General features: G+C 28.1%; 3 protein-coding genes and 1 long non-coding RNA gene across 10 annotated transcripts; 1 reads left to right on the top strand and 3 right to left on the bottom strand.

Moving 5' to 3' along the window:
- Positions 1–17: 17 nt before the first annotated feature.
- LOC117159018 (palmitoyltransferase ZDHHC22-like) lies at positions 18–1713 on the bottom strand. 2 transcript variants are annotated; one of them, XM_033338494.2, is made up of 2 exons: positions 1517–1713; positions 18–1223 (listed from the first exon to the last, which is right to left on the bottom strand). In XM_033338494.2, the coding sequence occupies exon 2, from the start codon at positions 1075–1077 to the stop codon at positions 268–270; it is 810 nt and encodes a 269-aa protein (XP_033194385.1). In that variant the 5' UTR covers positions 1078–1223; positions 1517–1713; the 3' UTR covers positions 18–267. The 2 variants fall into 2 exon arrangements, with proteins under 2 accessions (XP_033194385.1, XP_033194394.1); XM_033338503.2 differs by lacking the exon at positions 1517–1713 and adding an exon at positions 1312–1446.
- A 180-nt stretch (positions 1714–1893) lies between these two features.
- On the bottom strand, positions 1894–8208 carry Naprt (nicotinate phosphoribosyltransferase). 2 transcript variants are annotated; one of them, XM_033338473.2, is made up of 11 exons: positions 7938–8208; positions 7305–7475; positions 7105–7231; positions 6680–6891; positions 5942–6060; positions 5671–5864; positions 4798–4983; positions 3643–3868; positions 3240–3560; positions 3028–3156; positions 1894–2965 (listed from the first exon to the last, which is right to left on the bottom strand). In XM_033338473.2, the coding sequence occupies exons 1-11, from the start codon at positions 8005–8007 to the stop codon at positions 2888–2890; spliced, it is 1833 nt and encodes a 610-aa protein (XP_033194364.1). In that variant the 5' UTR covers positions 8008–8208; the 3' UTR covers positions 1894–2887. The 2 variants fall into 2 exon arrangements, with proteins under 2 accessions (XP_033194364.1, XP_033194374.1); XM_033338483.2 differs by lacking the exon at positions 4798–4983.
- Positions 8209–8487: 279 nt separating this feature from the next.
- Positions 8488–17343, top strand: LOC143302730 (uncharacterized). 4 transcript variants are annotated; one of them, XR_013058486.1, is made up of 4 exons: positions 8488–9048; positions 12730–12805; positions 17008–17112; positions 17220–17343. It is a non-coding gene; the product is annotated as an uncharacterized LOC143302730 (long non-coding RNA). The 4 variants fall into 4 exon arrangements; XR_013058483.1 differs by having other exon boundaries at positions 17008–17246; XR_013058485.1 differs by having other exon boundaries at positions 8488–9052; positions 17008–17246.
- On the bottom strand, positions 11728–17345 carry LOC117161532 (uncharacterized). 2 transcript variants are annotated; one of them, XM_033343137.2, is made up of 5 exons: positions 17184–17345; positions 15844–16077; positions 15546–15775; positions 15071–15451; positions 11728–14997 (listed from the first exon to the last, which is right to left on the bottom strand). In XM_033343137.2, exons 1-5 carry the CDS (start codon positions 17343–17345, stop codon positions 14652–14654), a joined length of 1353 nt encoding a protein of 450 aa, XP_033199028.1. In that variant the 3' UTR covers positions 11728–14651. The 2 variants fall into 2 exon arrangements, with proteins under 2 accessions (XP_033199028.1, XP_076474905.1); XM_076618790.1 differs by lacking the exon at positions 17184–17345 and adding an exon at positions 16329–16760.
- Between the last annotated feature and the right edge of the window lie 444 nt (positions 17346–17789).

The following is a 17789-nucleotide window of genomic DNA, read 5'->3' as shown; positions in this document are numbered from 1 at the left end:
TTGCTTTTGTTATGATCTTTATTGTATGTGTGAATGTAATAACAAAAAATTATTTCATGATACTGTATTTATGAAAATTTATATGAAGAGTGCAGTATGATTTGTGCAGATGTATAAATGTATTAAATAGATGTGATATTTATTACAATATAATACAATTTACAGTAAATAAGAAACGTGTATTTCATTGTATGTATACACATTCATGAAAAAATGTATAAACATATTTTAATAATTAGTTGTTGTAATAAGTGTTTCCATTTTACATTATATTTGCTTTAATTCATATTTTCCATTAAGGTCTCTAGTCCCTATAAGACCATTATATGGGAAAATAATATTTGAAAGGCCATAATTTCCAAAAATTTCTCTTAAAGTTTGTTTTCCTGATATATTTGCATACCGCTGTTTACCTGACATACAACTATGCAATTTCCATGTTGCATATACCAAACAAATACACAAGATAGAGACTAATATGTCAAACATTGTTACAAGTAGTATGTAAGTATTTTCTCTAGAATGCAATAATCTAACAAGAGCAATAGGAAAACAGAAATTCAAAAATATATTGAAGGAATCCGTATCTGTTCTTACTACACGATTAATATTGTCATATAAGTATGGCCCAAGAGTACACAATGAATATATACACGTTAGAGATGTATAAAAACAAAATAGAATAAAATTACCTATATTTTGTCTTAATATACAGGCACCCAAGAAAAAACAATGATGATCACGAAAATGGAAGCACTTCCTACAAAAAACACAATGCTGTGTTGGTTTGCATGTATAATTAATACATTTTTCGCAATACCAATATTTATATTCAACATTATCTTCTGCCTCATTATATATTAATAACTTCTTTCCCATAGTTTTAACTTCCATAATTGTTGCGTTATGACTTATAGTATATACCGAATACCAATTCAGATATACTTGAACACAAAAAAAGATGAAAACTGGAGTAAGCTTTTCATTAATATACGTTGTTAGAGTGATAACAGCTATACTATATATTAATGCAATAAATGGACAAATTTTTACAATAATTTGTGGGAATGCTTTCATATTTTCTAATTCTTTTTAATGTTATTTATATAGCAAAAATTTGAATGAAATATAATGAATTTGAAATTGTTGTCTCCTTCACATTCTTCCTTATTATTTTTATGTTAATCCACTATAATTTTAGTACGAGTATATTTTGTCTTTTCCTGCAAAAGGAAAGATATTACACAAATTTTTCTATCTGCTTTTTATACCTTAATAATACAATAAAACTTTGACTTTTATTTCTATAACCTTTTAATAGTTACTGTATAGACTAAGAGAAAAATGTTTGATCACAAAATTCGAAACATTGATTAATTTATTTTTTAGAAAACAAATATCCACAATGAATTCAAAATATATATTAAAATATATATTCAATGGTAGGTTATAAGTCAATTGTTACTGGCTATAACCCCTTCAATATAATTGCAAATATTTTAATAAAAAGGATTACCTTCTTTTAATAAAGAAACGTTGTTATTACAATAATATATATATATATATATAATGTTAGTGGTATTCAGTTCTTTTATTTTTTCTACATATTCAGATATTCATAGAACATAATTATTTGGTAACTATGTTTTAACTTGTAAGACTGCAGAAACTAATACCAGAGAGGAAATTTCTTCTCTGCCAATACTCCAAAAATACGAAGCATATAAAGTATGTAGAAATCATTAATCGAAATTACGAAGTTCTTAATTGAGTTTTTAACATTATAATTGGAATAAAATATGAGAGGAAAGTTATTCTGTCAGTTGTTTATACATAAAAATGCATTTTGACTAAGCACTAATATTGATATCTAGGAGAATATTAATAAACAAGTTTGTTGTATAAAAACAATTATTTTTATTGATATATATGCATACATTAAATGTGAAAAAATAGTAGATTTAATAAATAAAATAATAAAATTTTTGTCTAAAAATTTAACTCTTCATTTTACTAATTATACAAGTTTTTGAGGATACTTTTGAATACAATCAAGTAGTATAAAAATAAGCTTAAATTATGCATATTTTTAAATAGATGGGTAATTTCAAAAATAAAAATTTAATAAATTTCAAGATACATTTAGCAATTAAATATATTCTTTTTGAATATATCAAGTACTAAATAGATTTCTCTTCACTGATTTTTTTTATACATATTTATACATTTATTTTTTATTATGCTCAAACTTTGTACATTTTTTGTAATGAGAAATCGAACTTTGAATTTGTATGTTATGTTTATAAACATATATATAGTATTAAATAAGCACATTAAATGTATGTCATTTTTTTACAAAATTATTTTTCACTTTCTTTTATTTTCACTAAAAAGATGCAACTTTTTTAACTGGAAAATATAGAAAACGGTACTAACATATAAAAAGAAATTTTAAAAATATCGACGATTATTTACATTTAATTTACATTACCGATTTTATAATTTTTGTTCTCTTATATACAATACATTCAATCTTCTTTGTTTACATGTAAAATACTTTATAAATTGTGCATTGTTAATTCAAGTCCACCCGTTTCGTATCATCTTAAACGTCAAAAGTAGCTTAGAGTGTATAGTTCTACACTATTATCTATTTTATTATGTAATCTAAAATTCTGTTTCCTAAAGAAAATTTATCTTGTACTTGTAGAACATAATATGAACATATTATGATTTTTATAAGTTATCAAAATATACTACTATAGTAAAATGCTTGTACAACTAGAACCTGAACCTCCAACTTGATGTGTTGGTAGACCATTTCAGTAAGTATGTGGTCTTCATTCATTGTTTTTTGATAATGATATTATTTAATGATATTTACAAATCACGAAAGTTCACCAATGGGTGCATTTTGTAACCACAAATCATGTATGAAATTATATAAATCATCACTAACAGCCACCTGTATAAATTCAATTATTTTAGAAAAATATCATGTAAATGTAAACATTTATTGAAACTTACTTTATATGGTGTAGGATTTAAATTTCTTTTGTGATCATTTCTGAGTGTTTTTAATGACTCTTGAACTCTATTTCGTATTTCTTGTAATGTAGGCAAAGGTTGGCATAATTTACCATTTTTCCAGTATACCTAAATGTTTGTAAAAAAGTATTGTAAATCTATAAAAATATTATAAAATCGTGCTTATAAACGTTGATACTTGTTCAATTTACCTTATGCAATGATTCCACTCGCGATGGAATAACATAAGCTCTTTTTGATTCTTGGAAAGGATGCCTACAAAGAACTTTATGTTTTACTTGTGGAACTTCTTCTGTTGATCTTTGTAACAGATCGATCAAAGCATATCCATCCGCTCCGTATAATCTGAATGCATCTTTCTTTCCTGGTATTGTTACTTTACCAACTTCCTGACTGAGTTTAATTCTAGGTTGGCCATTAATTTCAACCATTTTATAAACGCAACCTAATGCTGGTTGCCTTTGACATGTTACCAAATGTGTCCCAATTCCAAAACAATCGATCTTATGATTCTATAAAAGAACATCCTTTATAAGAAGCAGAAAAATATGTTGCAAAATAAAGTTGAGATTTCTTTCATGTATATTTATTTACCTGCTCATTTAAACTCAGAATAGTCTCCTCGTTAATATCATTTGACGCACAGATTGTTAATTTTGCAAACCAAGGTATATTGTATTTGATGGCAATTCTTTCGAAAATATTTCTTGCTGTATTACTTAAATACGCCAAATCACCGCTATCAATTCTTATACCAACTGCTTTATAACCCAAGTCATTTAAAGCTAGTGCCACTGCACAAAAATTTAGAAGACCACTCCTGAGTAAAAAATTTACTTATATATTACACATATAAATTGTATAAATGTAAAAGTACACGAAAGACATTATCAATTATACATGCATCTATATGGTATTATGAATGGTATTATATAGCATTATGGAGTCTGAAACATAATGTAAGTACACAATTATTTTGTATTTTATGAAAAATATATACATATTATAGATTCTTTAAATAATATTAAAATCTACTACTATTAATACTGTAAAGTATATAATATGTACTATTATTAATTAAATGAAATGCATGACTTTTTAATGGTTTTATATGAGTTGTAATAGGAAATGTGAATAAAATATGAATTATTAAATTACATGCAAGCTATCAATTTTAAGATTATGCTAATTATGATACAACAGGAGAAAATTTTGTGTTAGTAAAGCAATTCTTTCATTTTATTAGCATATTCTCTTTTTATCATTGTATGTTTTTCATGATTTTTAGTTAACATCATTTTATTATTAATACAATTCAAACAGTTAATTGTTATTTTTTTACATGGCTGAATTGGGAAGGGTACTATATAAGGTCATATGTAGTATAAGATTTACAAAATTTTGTACAAAATAACATACAATTTTGCAGATCCTTTATTACTGTTTTACGAAAAGAAACAAGCAACGATTTATAAATTTGCCCGCTTTACAGAATTTCGATTTTTCTTATAAATCAATTAAATTGAATTAAATAGAATAATATTGCATTTGAAATATGATTGAGTGCATTACATAGTTTTAATTTAAAGTTATTAAGATAAAATCTAACAAAATAAATATTAAATAAACATCAAATTAAATTTTAATAATTTATACTTATTATTCATGAAAATAATTGATTAATTATGTTTGCTAAATGAAAAATATGATGATTTATCCTGCAAAGCAGACAAGGAGACAATATCGTACCTCACATAGAGCTCACCCAATTCGCCTTGACTTAATAAGCCATTCTTGTCATGAGAAGCCGATTCTGATATAATTGGATTGTTTCTGACACCATTTTGGGCATGTGTATTGGACCCATTTGTTAGATGTTTATTCTTTACATTTAGGCTGGCTATACATGCCTGTCTCTTGGCCGAGGATTCGATGCTATAAACACACTCCTGTTAAGCTACAGTGTGTATATGTTTCATCATGCCTGCTTTGTGAATTATTAATTAGTGTACTAATACACATATCAAACCCAATTAAATGTACTTTTAGTTAAAAGTAAAATTAGTCACAAAATATCTCGAATATCTTTCTAGTACATTTTTTGTTTCTCTTTTCCCAGAATATTTTATAGAATTTATTATCTTTAATCTTTATAAAACAATTTTAAAGAGTTTATAGTATTATTTTAGAACTACTCATATAAAACCATATAAGTAATAGATATTTATATACTTAAATTTAAGTATAGATACTTTTGCTAAATATTTTTAGTTATCTATTCTTTTCACTACTTTATATTTATGCATATTAAAAACAGCACGAAAATTAATATTTAAATTAGGTACTATAAGCTTGCAATTAGCAGAAGGTCCTATAAATAAATTAATAAAGGGTAGAGAATATTATTGAACATATTAATACAGCTAACATAGAAACATGGCATTGTACATTTAGATAATATTCCGAATGTATACATACATGCAAATAATCAAATATGCATACAAGTATTAAGAAAATATATATATTCATTTCTATATATCAAATATGCAAAACAAGAGTTCAAAAGAGTTAAGAAGAAGGTGAAATAAAAAAGATATAGATCAAGTAAGCAAAATATTATACCTTTTCACATCATATGTATCTACAAGAGCAACAAATCGTTGAGGGTAAGCAATGGCATAACTAATTAAAGCTGCTAATTCTCCACTAGAAGCTTCAGAAACTAATGTTCCTACATCAGCTGCAATAGAATTCCGATGTTTGTAAGCCAATTCTAAAAGGTCATAAACTTGTCCTGTTCCTTTATGTGCCAAAGTCTGAAAAAATATATAACACATTAAAATGAAATACAATTTCATTTAAGAAAGTTAATTAATAAATAATATGAGCGAACCTTTTCTTGCAAATCATCAATGCCAGTGAAAGATGTGATATATGAATGTGCATGTGTTCCACTTACAGGAATATTATAAAGTTTTCCTGCTAAAACATTACTTGTACCATCAAAACCACCTGGAAAATATTAATTTTTTTTAGAAGAAGGTAGAGGGAGATATTGGTTAAAATATATCTTCAGAATAATATATGTTATCGCTAATACATTAAAAAAAAAAAGAAATAGGCACATCTTAAATATTTGTTCATTATAATTAATTCAGAAAACAAGGGAAGGAACTTGTATTTAATACCATTCATTGTTTCGTTCAATTTAATTTTGTTCTAGATATGAATTTTTCATAAAACGTGAAACAGCTATGTATATAAAAATATATTTAACTTATTTTAAATTATTATCTATCACCAATATGGTACAAATTGTTAAAGAATGATGCTGTTTGTTGATTGTTACTCAAGAAATTATAAAGCAAATGATGTTAAGAAGAAATAATATACATTTATATATGTATATGAATATTCTTACTGTATGCAATAAATAATGTAATAAAATGTAATGTAAAATATATAAAATAATGTAAAGTAAAATGTAATGTAATAAAATAATGTAATAATGTGATATGTTGAATAGTTTAAATATAATGTTTTATGATTTGAAAAGAAATGAACTTAACTGAGTACTACATTGAGATTTTAAAATAAAATAAAAGGAAATAAATATATAAGAAATATTTACCAATATAGCTATATTTAGAGGCACTTAAACCACCATCAGGACCCTGAGCTCTTCGAAGACCAAATTCTAGCAATGTTATATTTTTCCCAGCAACCATACGATATCTAGCTGCATTAGTTGCCATTAAACTTGCATAGTTAACTAATGTCAACAGTGTTGTTTCCAAAAGTTGTACCATTATTAATGGACCTTCTACTCTTAGTAATGGTATTCTGCATAACATATCAATTTGTATTGAGGTTTTAACTTATTAAGATTTGATGTTTCATCAAATATGTAATGTTGATAAGCATTGGAACATTAACTCTAACTGCTGTCATAAGAGCAAGAAAAAGTTTCCTAAACGATGATAATGATGATGATGATTAACATAACTGAATATTATTTGCATGATACATGCAACTTTTAAGAAATTTTTAACTAACCTTGGAAAAACAACTGAACCTTCTTCCATAGCATATATTGTCACATCTTTTGGGGTCAGATCTTTCAAATATTCAAAAAACTTTTGATCAACTGACGATGGCATTGTTGACTTCAAGTACTTAATGTCTGTATAATTTAATATTAATTATAAATCTCGAAGGATTCTTTAAATGTAGAGATTTAAATAATAGATACATACCACTAGAGGAATAACGAAATTTTTCTAAAAATTTCATACATTCTTCTAGTCCAGCAAAGATTGTGAATTCGCCTTGGAAAGGATTTTTGCGAAAATATAAATCAAATACAGCATGATCATTCATTTTTTGACTCTTCCAATAAGCATATGCCATTGTAATCTGGTACAAGTCTAAAATTCAAAACGATGTAAACAAACATTATCTCATATATTATCTAAATAATATTCTGACATTTGCAACAACAAACTTTAATTTTAATTAGAGATTTATTACATTACAAAATAATATGTTATTTTTGTATTAAAATACAATTTCTTTTTATTAGCAAAATAATTAACTATATGCAGAGCAATCCTGTACAAAAAATATTTTTATCAATTGGAATTACATAAATTAAAGAAACAGTTCTATGATTAAGATACTGAGTTTTAATTCTGAAAGAAAATACAAGCGGAAGAATTTTCGCTATTCGTGTGTATCACACACTGAAACACCACGTGTTATATCATGACTTAATATATCTATTAAGTAAACGATAAGATAAAATAGATCTGCACGTTTTAAGGTTACTTCTTTTTAACATTGTTTTTTGCAATTATTAACAATTGTTAACAGATACAGAGGGCAAGTACCTGTTAAAAGTGGTTGTACGACACAATTTTGACGTGAATGACACCATGATTTATTCTCGTTATCTGACATTTTTCTTAAGAATTTTAGTGATTTAACTGAAGGTGTTAATGAAAGGAAAAAAAATTGTAAGATAGCTTTTTCTCTTGATAATAATGAATGTTACACCATTCACTGAACAACAACGGTCAAGCACCGTTACCGACGAACTAGCATGTTTCGACGGTGAACTCCGTATTATACGCTCCGCGTATTCTCAGAATCGATAGGAACGTTTGAAGGACGTTATGAACGACGCGACTTGTTATTCCGCCATTTCCACCAATAGTAAAGGCTCCTCTTAAGAAACTGCTAGAAATTAGGTTGCCACTTTAGTACTAGTACGTAAATGCGCAGAAAAAGAGTGATAAATTTTCTCTGTGCTATCATTAAATTCTTTCCCTTTTTTTCTTCTATCCCCTCTTTTCATCGTGTGAATTACAATCAACCTATTCATCGAATATTTTGAACGAATCTTATTTTAGAAAACATAAAATTTGTCATCTGTGAATGATTTCATGTAACTTGATTTATATGTACCGCTAAATTATCATCATGGATCATGGATTAACAGTTAAGTAGCAATCTTAGATGTGTATCAGTTTAATATAAGTTGAATATACATATGTATTTGCACGGCCTGACTTACCGCTCTACGATACTACTGAAGTCAGTACAAATACGCTGCGACTATGATGTAACTTAATGTTAAATTACTATTAAAAGCCAAATATGTTCATTATGTACATTTTTAAATTTCCCATTGCTATACATATAAATCCATACAATTGTGTATATATCTTTATACAATGTTTAATGAAATTCATGAGAGATTCCAAGTTGTATGATTGAAAGCTATTAAAAAATATAACATTTGTTTCTATTTAATGATGATAGCAGTGCCCTCTTGAACTATAAGTAACCAACTAATAACATTAGTGAATTTACAAATTGCAAGTCGTAATTGTAGAATTCTATTGCAGACGTGCAGTTTTTACAATTATAGGAGTTAGAACTTTTATGTGTATTTTACAAGTGTTCATAGTAGAATGATTATTGTATGTTATAATTTAAGTAAGTGAGTAAAGTTTGTTTATCTGTTATATAGCGTAAATTATATAATATATATTATATAAATAAAAATTGTATAAAATAAAATATAGAATAAAGTTTCAGTGAAAATTAAGATATAGTATGCATACAGTCCCAAATCAATTTTCTTGATTAGCTACAGCTTCATTAAAACAAAATTTATTATATATTGTCGATTCATTTCTTTATAAGGAAAAGAGGATCTTTGGTTGTATCACAATTCCAGGGATGCCTTGCATATACATAAGTATTTATAATATCTGCAATATAATATAATAGTTACAAGTTACAAATTACATTATATTACAGTTAACAGTGATATCTATATATCGACAAGTACAAATGAAAAATGAGAAGTAATTTCTGTTTATGATTTAATCACGGCCATAATTCACTTTACAAATACTGTTCGATTCAAAAGAAAACATTTACAGATTATTATTTTATGCAATTTGTTTCGATAAAGGATTAATTTGTAAGTCAAATGAATTGCTATTTCTGACGCTCCTCCAGTTAACCAGACCAGATAAAATTGTGAAACAAATTGCAACACTCCCGTAGATAAGATTTTTTGGGTACGTCTTTCTCGATTTGTATTGTATCATTTCTTTGTTTTGAAGATAGAACCGCGGTTAACGGTGTCATGCCACGAAAAGTACAATTATAGCACGAGACTTATGGCGATCGAGGCATCTTTCGATTAAACACAAACTTATCGTTAGGGGCAACATGTCCGTACACAACGACCTTGCCGTAATGATACAGCATTGCAGCTGTTCATTCTTCGATAACAAACTTTTTTTAAACATCGAAAATTAACGTGTAACTTTGGAACAAACGCCTCGATCGCGTGCACTATGATGCAACTTTAAACTTGGATTCCTTTCGTATCTATCAATTTAATTGCGCCTTAAGTTCCATCGCTACGATGTTAACCACAAGTTACAACATTGTTGCCGTCGCGATTTTCAGATGCATATGTACTTATATGTGTATATGTGTATACTTATAGAACAAGTCACAAGTTTCTTATCCATATTATTTCGACCAAACAACTTTAATATTTGCACTATGACAAATATCAAATAAAGATATCCTATCTTAACGAATTTATTTTAGCGTGTTTTATTGAGGGAAATAAATTTTTCTTTCAATAAATCGCAATAATTCCTTTCACATCTTTAAAATCTTGCAAAATCGTGATATACCGTGAATTACATTTTCGTAAGACGACCAAGAAGATTGACGCAAGGTTCTGGTAAATTAATCAAAAGTATACGTTCTCTACTGAATTGAGTAATTATTTAAAAAACATCTAAAAACATGTATCCAGTGGCACGATCACGGGAAGAAGTATACTGTAAGAAGTAACATTTTTCGTCTGTCTCGACTGTATATTAAATATACTTTTATAACATTAATCTTTTATTATGCACGAGCTTTTATGCTGACTCGAATAAGCAGGAAATCTTAACGACTGACTTATAAAGTTTATAAAGTTATCGAACTGTTCGACTTTTACGTGTTCATTCCGGCTCTGGATTGAAACCAAAGTAGATATATTTGAAGTGTTTGACTTCTTTAACTCGGTTAATTAAACTGAGCTAACATAGTTTGCATACGTCATATGATCGTTACTTCAGTTTCATCTTATCAGTGTAAACGTTTCAGTTTATTGACTTTAATTATTAATTTCTCTCTATCAGCGTTTACATTTCACATGAATTGTTCTTTGTTAATCTGTTAATCTCAATAATCAGTGAAATGAGTTTCTCTTCGACGCTCGACGATCATTGACCAAAAAGAATCTTATTCGTTCGTTATTCTTACAGATTAGTGCATTTTATAATTGAAAACGGATCCACGTCGATTTTTTAGTTTTTAACTAATTAATACGCAGTAGAAAGAATAGTGGTTAACGACGATTTAATTTGAACGCTGATTCACGTCTTCTTCTGATCTCATATTATATATATACATATACATATGTATATATACAGTACAAAAGGCGAAAAGATCAGACTAACGAATGAAAGTGATTACGCGGCGAATATGTACCGGTTCTTACACGAATCTGACTAGAAAAAGGAAATTGAATTTTACCATTTCTGTACATTTGCCACGATTATGTAAGAATTCTATCGCGTTTCTATTAAGTTCCATTTCATTGAGCATGTGAAATGCAATAAATTCTAGAATATTTTCAGGGTAAAATACTACTAGCTTCTCTGAAATAACCAGCATTTCCCGACGCGACTGATTATTCATATACAATTATTATAATTTTTCACTGCAATGTAAAGTACAAGAACATAGATATCGTGTCCAGATATCGTTTAATATATAGATAAAGGAAGCGAGTTTCCACTTGTTACATGTAATACATTACATGTAAATATGAAATACGGATAAATACGGAAAAAGGATAAGGAAATTTTATGTAGACAAGACAAGACATTGAGATAAAATCTATGACAAAGAATGATTAATTTTTTATCAAGTTTTTGTTTTACCGAGTAGAACTGTAAAATTTCAAGTATTTTTACTGAATCGCGAAAAATCAATGATAAAGAATGCGTTTAATATATTCGAGTTCGCGTTCGTCCTGCTGGATGATTATTTGATGATTATATGAAATGAAAATGATAATTAAGCAAAGGATAGAACATAATGGAATGAAAGCGTAAACTTTTACTGCTGACCTTTTATACAATCATTTTATTATGTGTCACAATTGATATTATCGACAACTCATACCTCGAATCTACATATAATTATCCAATATTTGTCTGCCGGAATACACTACGTTAGTTCACTGCTTTACTGGCACTTCTGAGATATTGTTTTAATCGCTAATTTAAATGCTAATCGCCTCTGTGTTACGTGAACTTTAAAAAAATACTCAATTTTTGACTCCTTATAGCAAGAGTTGAGCAAATCTATTTAAAAATATAGCACTAATAACTAAGACAAGATTTTTATAATTAATGTTTTATAAATAAAATAATTAAATTATAATAATTATATTATATTAATTTATATTATAAATTATATTAATTTTTATAAATAATATAATTAAATTTTATAATAACATGCTTTTATAATTAATTAACATAATACATAAGAATACACTGTTTAACATTGTCAACAACTATAACATAATCCGGAAGCAATGTATTTGGCAGTATTAGGGTTAAAACGAAATTCAGAAGGGAGAAAGATAATTTGCTCATCCCTGCTTCAAAAACTAGATTAAAAATTGAGCCGTGAGAACGAGATTATCTCTTCATTTTTTTTCTATCAAAAATTGATTATTTTCGCGGGTATATAATTATCCAATAATCTTCGTCTACTTAACTACGTAACTGACAAGCGTCTGCAAAAAGGTAATTGCAAAATATACGATTGTATCTCTAAATAAGCTAGGGTGGCTGTTCGTCAAAGCTTCCGCATTATCAAGTATTTTTTGTGTATAAAACGTGAGAAAATATTTTATCGAAACATTTATTTTTAAATACTTTTAAATATCATCTGATTTAAGAAATAATCTTAGAACCGAAGCTAAATACACGATGAAAAAGACCATTGAAATTTGTTTTAAATTGAATTCGATGTGTTAATTACAATACTATTCCATTCTTTCTTGGTCCATTTCATTTTCAGTATGGCGAAAGCTTGGCCACCCTACTACACTAATTTAGCAATGGTAGCACGCAGTTACACACGGTTTCTTCCGTCTGTAAGTACTACTTCTTAATTACGTGATCGTCGTACATTATTCTGTGACCGTCCATTATCAAACATCCGCTTTTTTTTTGGAGTATCTAGCACGTGTGCGATGTATACGATACATATGGAAGCAGAGGCTATAATCCTCTACATTTACATGACTTCTTCTCTAAAAACTCTTATCTAAAGTTTCCTAAAAGCTACTCAGACTTTAGTTAACATTTACTTTTCTTTAATCGTATATCTGTTTAAAAGAATAACATTATGATCGTTTGTAACGGTAGCTACAGCCTCTACATTATTCATTATACTTAATACTGTATTTTGAATAAACTAGACTCATCATCTTTCGTCACATACAGCCATTGATATTGTATACTAATCTCTTACATTTACGCAATTACTCTAATTTGACACAGAATTTCGTATACAGTCTTAACGTTACTTAATGATGATATTGTTCATGTATTGTGCTAAAAATATGCCTCGAACTACAAAATTTTCTACTTTTATTCCCTAAAGAAATGCTTCCTTTTCCGGTTCTTTTCTTTTTTCGCCTTTGGTCATTTTTTAATCATTTCATAAATATAAATACTTTATCAAATATCGTTAAACAGCTCTTTTTATATGGACAAAATAACACGTTCCTTTTTTTAGAACGTTCATCACCATTCAAATCCATTTACGTTATTCGCAAGAAAAAAATAAAATCGTTCCTTCGGTGACACAACAATCGTGAAATAAATATCAAATAATTTCAACGTCCAACCCTTTGTACCTTTTGTCTCTTGAAAATATACTAAGTACATGTTGCTTAAAAATATCACATACAATATACAGAGTACCCGTTCAAGGTTTCAAAAAATATTGTAAATTCCTTACTCGTATTTAAATATTAAAAAAAATTATATTTTGTCAAATTTAGACCAAATTTTGAGCGTACGGAAATAAGTAGTTACGTTACTATTATTATTTTGTTTTATATCTACAATATCCAATACATATATACTTAAACCCATCGGATATGACTGAATTTTCTAATATACCACCGATTTATAAAAAATCACAGTTATCTTACGTTTACTAAATTTTCTTTACTAGTCAATTTTTTATGCAAATTACGAGAGATACACTTTAATCTTAATTTTAAAGTTTAATACTTCATTGTGTTCATTACCGATGGGTTAATTTGTATTACATTGAAAATTATTTGAATAATACTGCTCTTCGACTGAATAATGTTCGACATTACGTCGTTAACGATGGGCATGTAAAATAAAATTTTACTTTATATATAATTTTTTAACGATCGCATTGTCATAAAATCGTTTTTAAGAAATGGTAGCAAGGGTGGTCTATAACTTCTACCCTTAAATATGCAGAAGAAAATGTATACAAGTTAAATATTGATAAACGGTAAAAAATACGAATTTCTTATTTTAACTAGAAAGTTTAAAACCTATCGTTATTATCACTTGTACTATATATGAGTCAATAAATAATAATCACTAAATTCATCAACAACAATGGAAGTATATCAAGTTTGATAACATCAATAAGTTAAAAAATTAAGAAAAATATATATTTGTTTCTATTTTATAATATGTAAAGAAGACCTAGTTACGCCATAAGAACAAACAACTAAGTGCTTGTCAATAACAATAAGTACCTAGTACTATGTTCAAACGACTCAATTAAAGTATACAAAAGTTCCGTTGCTCCTTGCGTTTTAGCACCATTAATATTCAAAATTAAAGCTCATGTTTCTCATTCCAATAGCTAATACACATGGATACGATAATATCGTAAAGTATTTTATTTTTCTAAAACCATTCTTCGTATTGGTTACCCATGGTTCATCTCATTAAATCTGCTGCTCTTTGTCTATCTCGATGTACTTCTCGAGGATGCATTCTTTTACGATGTGAGAAACAATTTCCAGAACTCGCGAAAGCTTTCGGACAATATGGACATTGATAAGGCCTTGCACCTGTATGTTGATTTATGTGAAACTTTAAATCTTGATTTCTTTTAAAGGTTTTATCACAAAGAGGACACGCGTGCGGCCTCAAATCCGAGTGCGTTATACTATGAGCTCGTAATGTAGAATTTGTTGGATAAACTCTCCCACATACATTGCATGGAAATTGTATTCCTCCATGGTACTCCTTGTGTCTGAATAAATTTGACTGTGTTTTAAAGCTGTAATGCAATAAACACTTTTATTAATAGTCACTTTATTGGATACTCAATCAAATTTAACTGAAGTACTCACATTCTACCACATATGTCACAACCATATTTTCCCTTAGGCCGATGAGTTTCCAAATGTACTTTTAGATTTCCTTTAGTAGAAATTTTTTTACTACAAATTGGACAGATAAAATTGCTTGATGAATTATTATCGGTATTCATATGAAGTACACCATTAGTAGAATACACTTGTTGGGATCTTAAAATAGGCTTCCCATCAAGTCGTTTATCTTTAGGCAAATGAGACCATAAATGATTTTGTAAACCAATTTGAGATATAAAGGATCGAGCACATATTGTACATTCATGAGGTTTAGTTGATACATTAGAAATAAGTTCTTCAGTATCTTCTTGTAATTTATCATTGCTCTCTTCTTTTGTTTCCTTTTTTATTTCATCAATTCTATAGGAGATAAATGCAATTGAGTAAATATATAATCATACATGTTAAGAAGATACTATACCATGTTTTGTTATGTTAATATAAATATTCTTACTTATTTGTTAATGGTAATGGTTCTGGGGAGTTTGTTTTTGTTATTATTTCTTCTGTATCAGATGCTTCTGAAGTTTCTGATGCTGAATTCTCCATACCATACTGTAAAAATAACATTGGGTCTACCTTGACTTCCATTTCTTCCATACTTGGAGTATGACATTTATCATCTTGTGACATTAATTCTGATGGTCCCAGTGGTTCGCCTTCAGCCAAAATTTCTATTGCCCCCTAGAAGATGATGGATGTTAAATAAATATCTACAAAATAAATTAAAGCATATAATGATTGTAATATACTTTTGTTAATATTGTATGTAATAATCCCCGGTCTTCTATCCTTCTTGTGTTTTGCACATCTTTAACACTTTCTCTTTCTACATCCTGTATATTTGTATCATCACTATTACTATATAACTGAGATTTTAACTTCTCCTGCGTTCTATATGCCATCATAGCAAAGCGATGAATACTTTCTAATCTTTTAATGCACGTAACACATACCATTTTTGATAATTTATCTTCAGAGGACACCTACAACACAATATAATTACAGTATTGATAATAAACTGATATAAGAATAAAAAGTACAAAAAATATGATATAGAAAAATAGTGATTAGAAATTAATGAAAGTATTAAAAATTATTGAAATAATAAGAAAAATCAACATTTTTAATATTTCATTATTTATTGAAAAAAAATCTTTAGACATTGAAAATGCAAGAAAATTTTTAATAAAAAATCGATTTTAAATTATTTGTAAAATTAATAAATTTTATTTACTTTATTATAAAACAAATGTGTGTTTTCTGGCAGTTTTTTTTTATACGAAAAATAACCTGAATTTTATCTTAATAATTCATTTTGTTTATTTTAATCTTAAAAATGTTTTTTAATATTCAAATTTTATTAAATATTTCATTTACAATTTTTCTTTATCGCAAATTACTCATTATTTATGAATTATTATATGAATAGAATTATATTTATAGATGCGCTAGTTATATAGTGCATATAGCATACTTATCGTAATCAATAAAATGCTAATTTTTAACACTTCTGTATTCCCCCATCAAAATGGATTCTTCCATTTTCCTAATTATGGATATTCGATTATTCCGAATGCAATGTATACACATCAGAATTATAATTACGTTAATTTTCACATTAATTTACATAAATACATAAAATATATCGTTTTGTTTAAAATTCATTTTTAAATACAGATGATTTTACAATACGATTTTTCATTAATCAACCGAATTAAATTGTAAACAATAATAAAATAATAATTTCTATGTGAGTTAATTACTTTACATGTACTATTTTTAATGTCTTATTTGCCCAAAAAGATGTATTTCGAACTTGTATCGATGCTGTGGCATTTTACAAAATTTCGAAGTTCTGTAACAGTTCTCAAATTTTTTGAGATAAATATACATGTATCTCTTGACATGTACAGAAAACAGGATACAGACGGGATTGAGCGCGAAACATCCGGCAACGGGGTACCAAGTGGAGTTTTCGAAAAAAAATCCGCACACATGTTAGGCCTACACACGAAACTGTATGTATATACATGCAGGCGCGCATACAGCGGCGATCGCGCTGATTTACACGGAGCGGAGAAAGACTTACCAAGATGTAGAGATATTTTCGTATTTTGGTCTGCAGGTAGTGCCGTCTACCATCCTCAGCGAAAATGTGGACCCCGTCGTTTCTTGGTATGTCACTAGCACAAATTCGGCAGTGGATCTCGTCCTCCCGATCGCGCTCGAAATCGCGACTCGCCGTACCCATTTCAAAAAGAAAGAAAAAAAAATATGACGAGATATCACCACGCTAAGGAAATATTTTTTTTTCTCACTAATTTATATGTACAAGCACGATTTAAAAATGATTTATGTTAAATGATTCACGCGGCCCCGTTTCACAATGTTAAATTCATTGCTTATTGCTTATTTTCCCTCCCTTTCGTTATCTTAGCACCGTGATGGAAAAACGTCGGAAACGTCCGATATAAAACTTTCAGCAATGCATCTTTACGACGTGCCAGCGTGTCTGAGAGGGTTGATTATTCTAACGATTTTTTTTACTTATGAGTCTCCCGGATTGGGTGAGATTACTCCAGCACAACGTTGACGCTTTAAAAACGACGTCGGCGCCGGGCGTCGGCGTCTCTCCCGAAACGAGTGCTCAATACAAAATATATAATAGCATTCGTCGATTTGAAAAACATATGTA

The sequence above is a fragment of the Bombus vancouverensis genome, chromosome 5 (assembly GCF_051014615.1).
Source record: "Bombus vancouverensis nearcticus chromosome 5, iyBomVanc1_principal, whole genome shotgun sequence".
In the NCBI taxonomy this organism is placed as follows: Eukaryota; Metazoa; Arthropoda; class Insecta; order Hymenoptera; family Apidae; genus Bombus; species Bombus vancouverensis.
Note: the sequence above shows the minus strand (reverse complement) of the source record. Positions and strands in the feature narration are given on the sequence as shown.

Bases quoted from the DNA above. Each gene is read 5' to 3' on its own strand.
- LOC117161532 (XM_033343137.2), bottom strand. From the start codon at position 17,345: ATGGGTACGGCGAGTCGCGATTTCGAGCGCGATCGGGAGGACGAGATC. The intron at 16,078-17,183 runs GTAAGTCTTTCT...ATTGTGTTGTAG, and splicing joins GAAAATATCTCTACATCTTG to GTGTCCTCTGAAGATAAATT. The intron at 14,998-15,070 runs GTGAGTACTTCA...ATTGCATTACAG, and splicing joins TGTGACATATGTGGTAGAAT to CTTTAAAACACAGTCAAATT.
- LOC117159018 (XM_033338494.2), bottom strand. From the start codon at position 1,077: ATGAAAGCATTCCCACAAATTATTGTAAAAATTTGTCCATTTATTGCA.
- Naprt (XM_033338473.2), bottom strand. From the start codon at position 8,007: ATGTCAGATAACGAGAATAAATCATGGTGTCATTCACGTCAAAATTGT. The intron at 5,865-5,941 runs GTTCGCTCATAT...ATATTTTTTCAG, and splicing joins TTGATGATTTGCAAGAAAAG to ACTTTGGCACATAAAGGAAC. The intron at 3,157-3,239 runs GTAAATTGAACA...ACAAACATTTAG, and splicing joins GAGTGGAATCATTGCATAAG to GTATACTGGAAAAATGGTAA.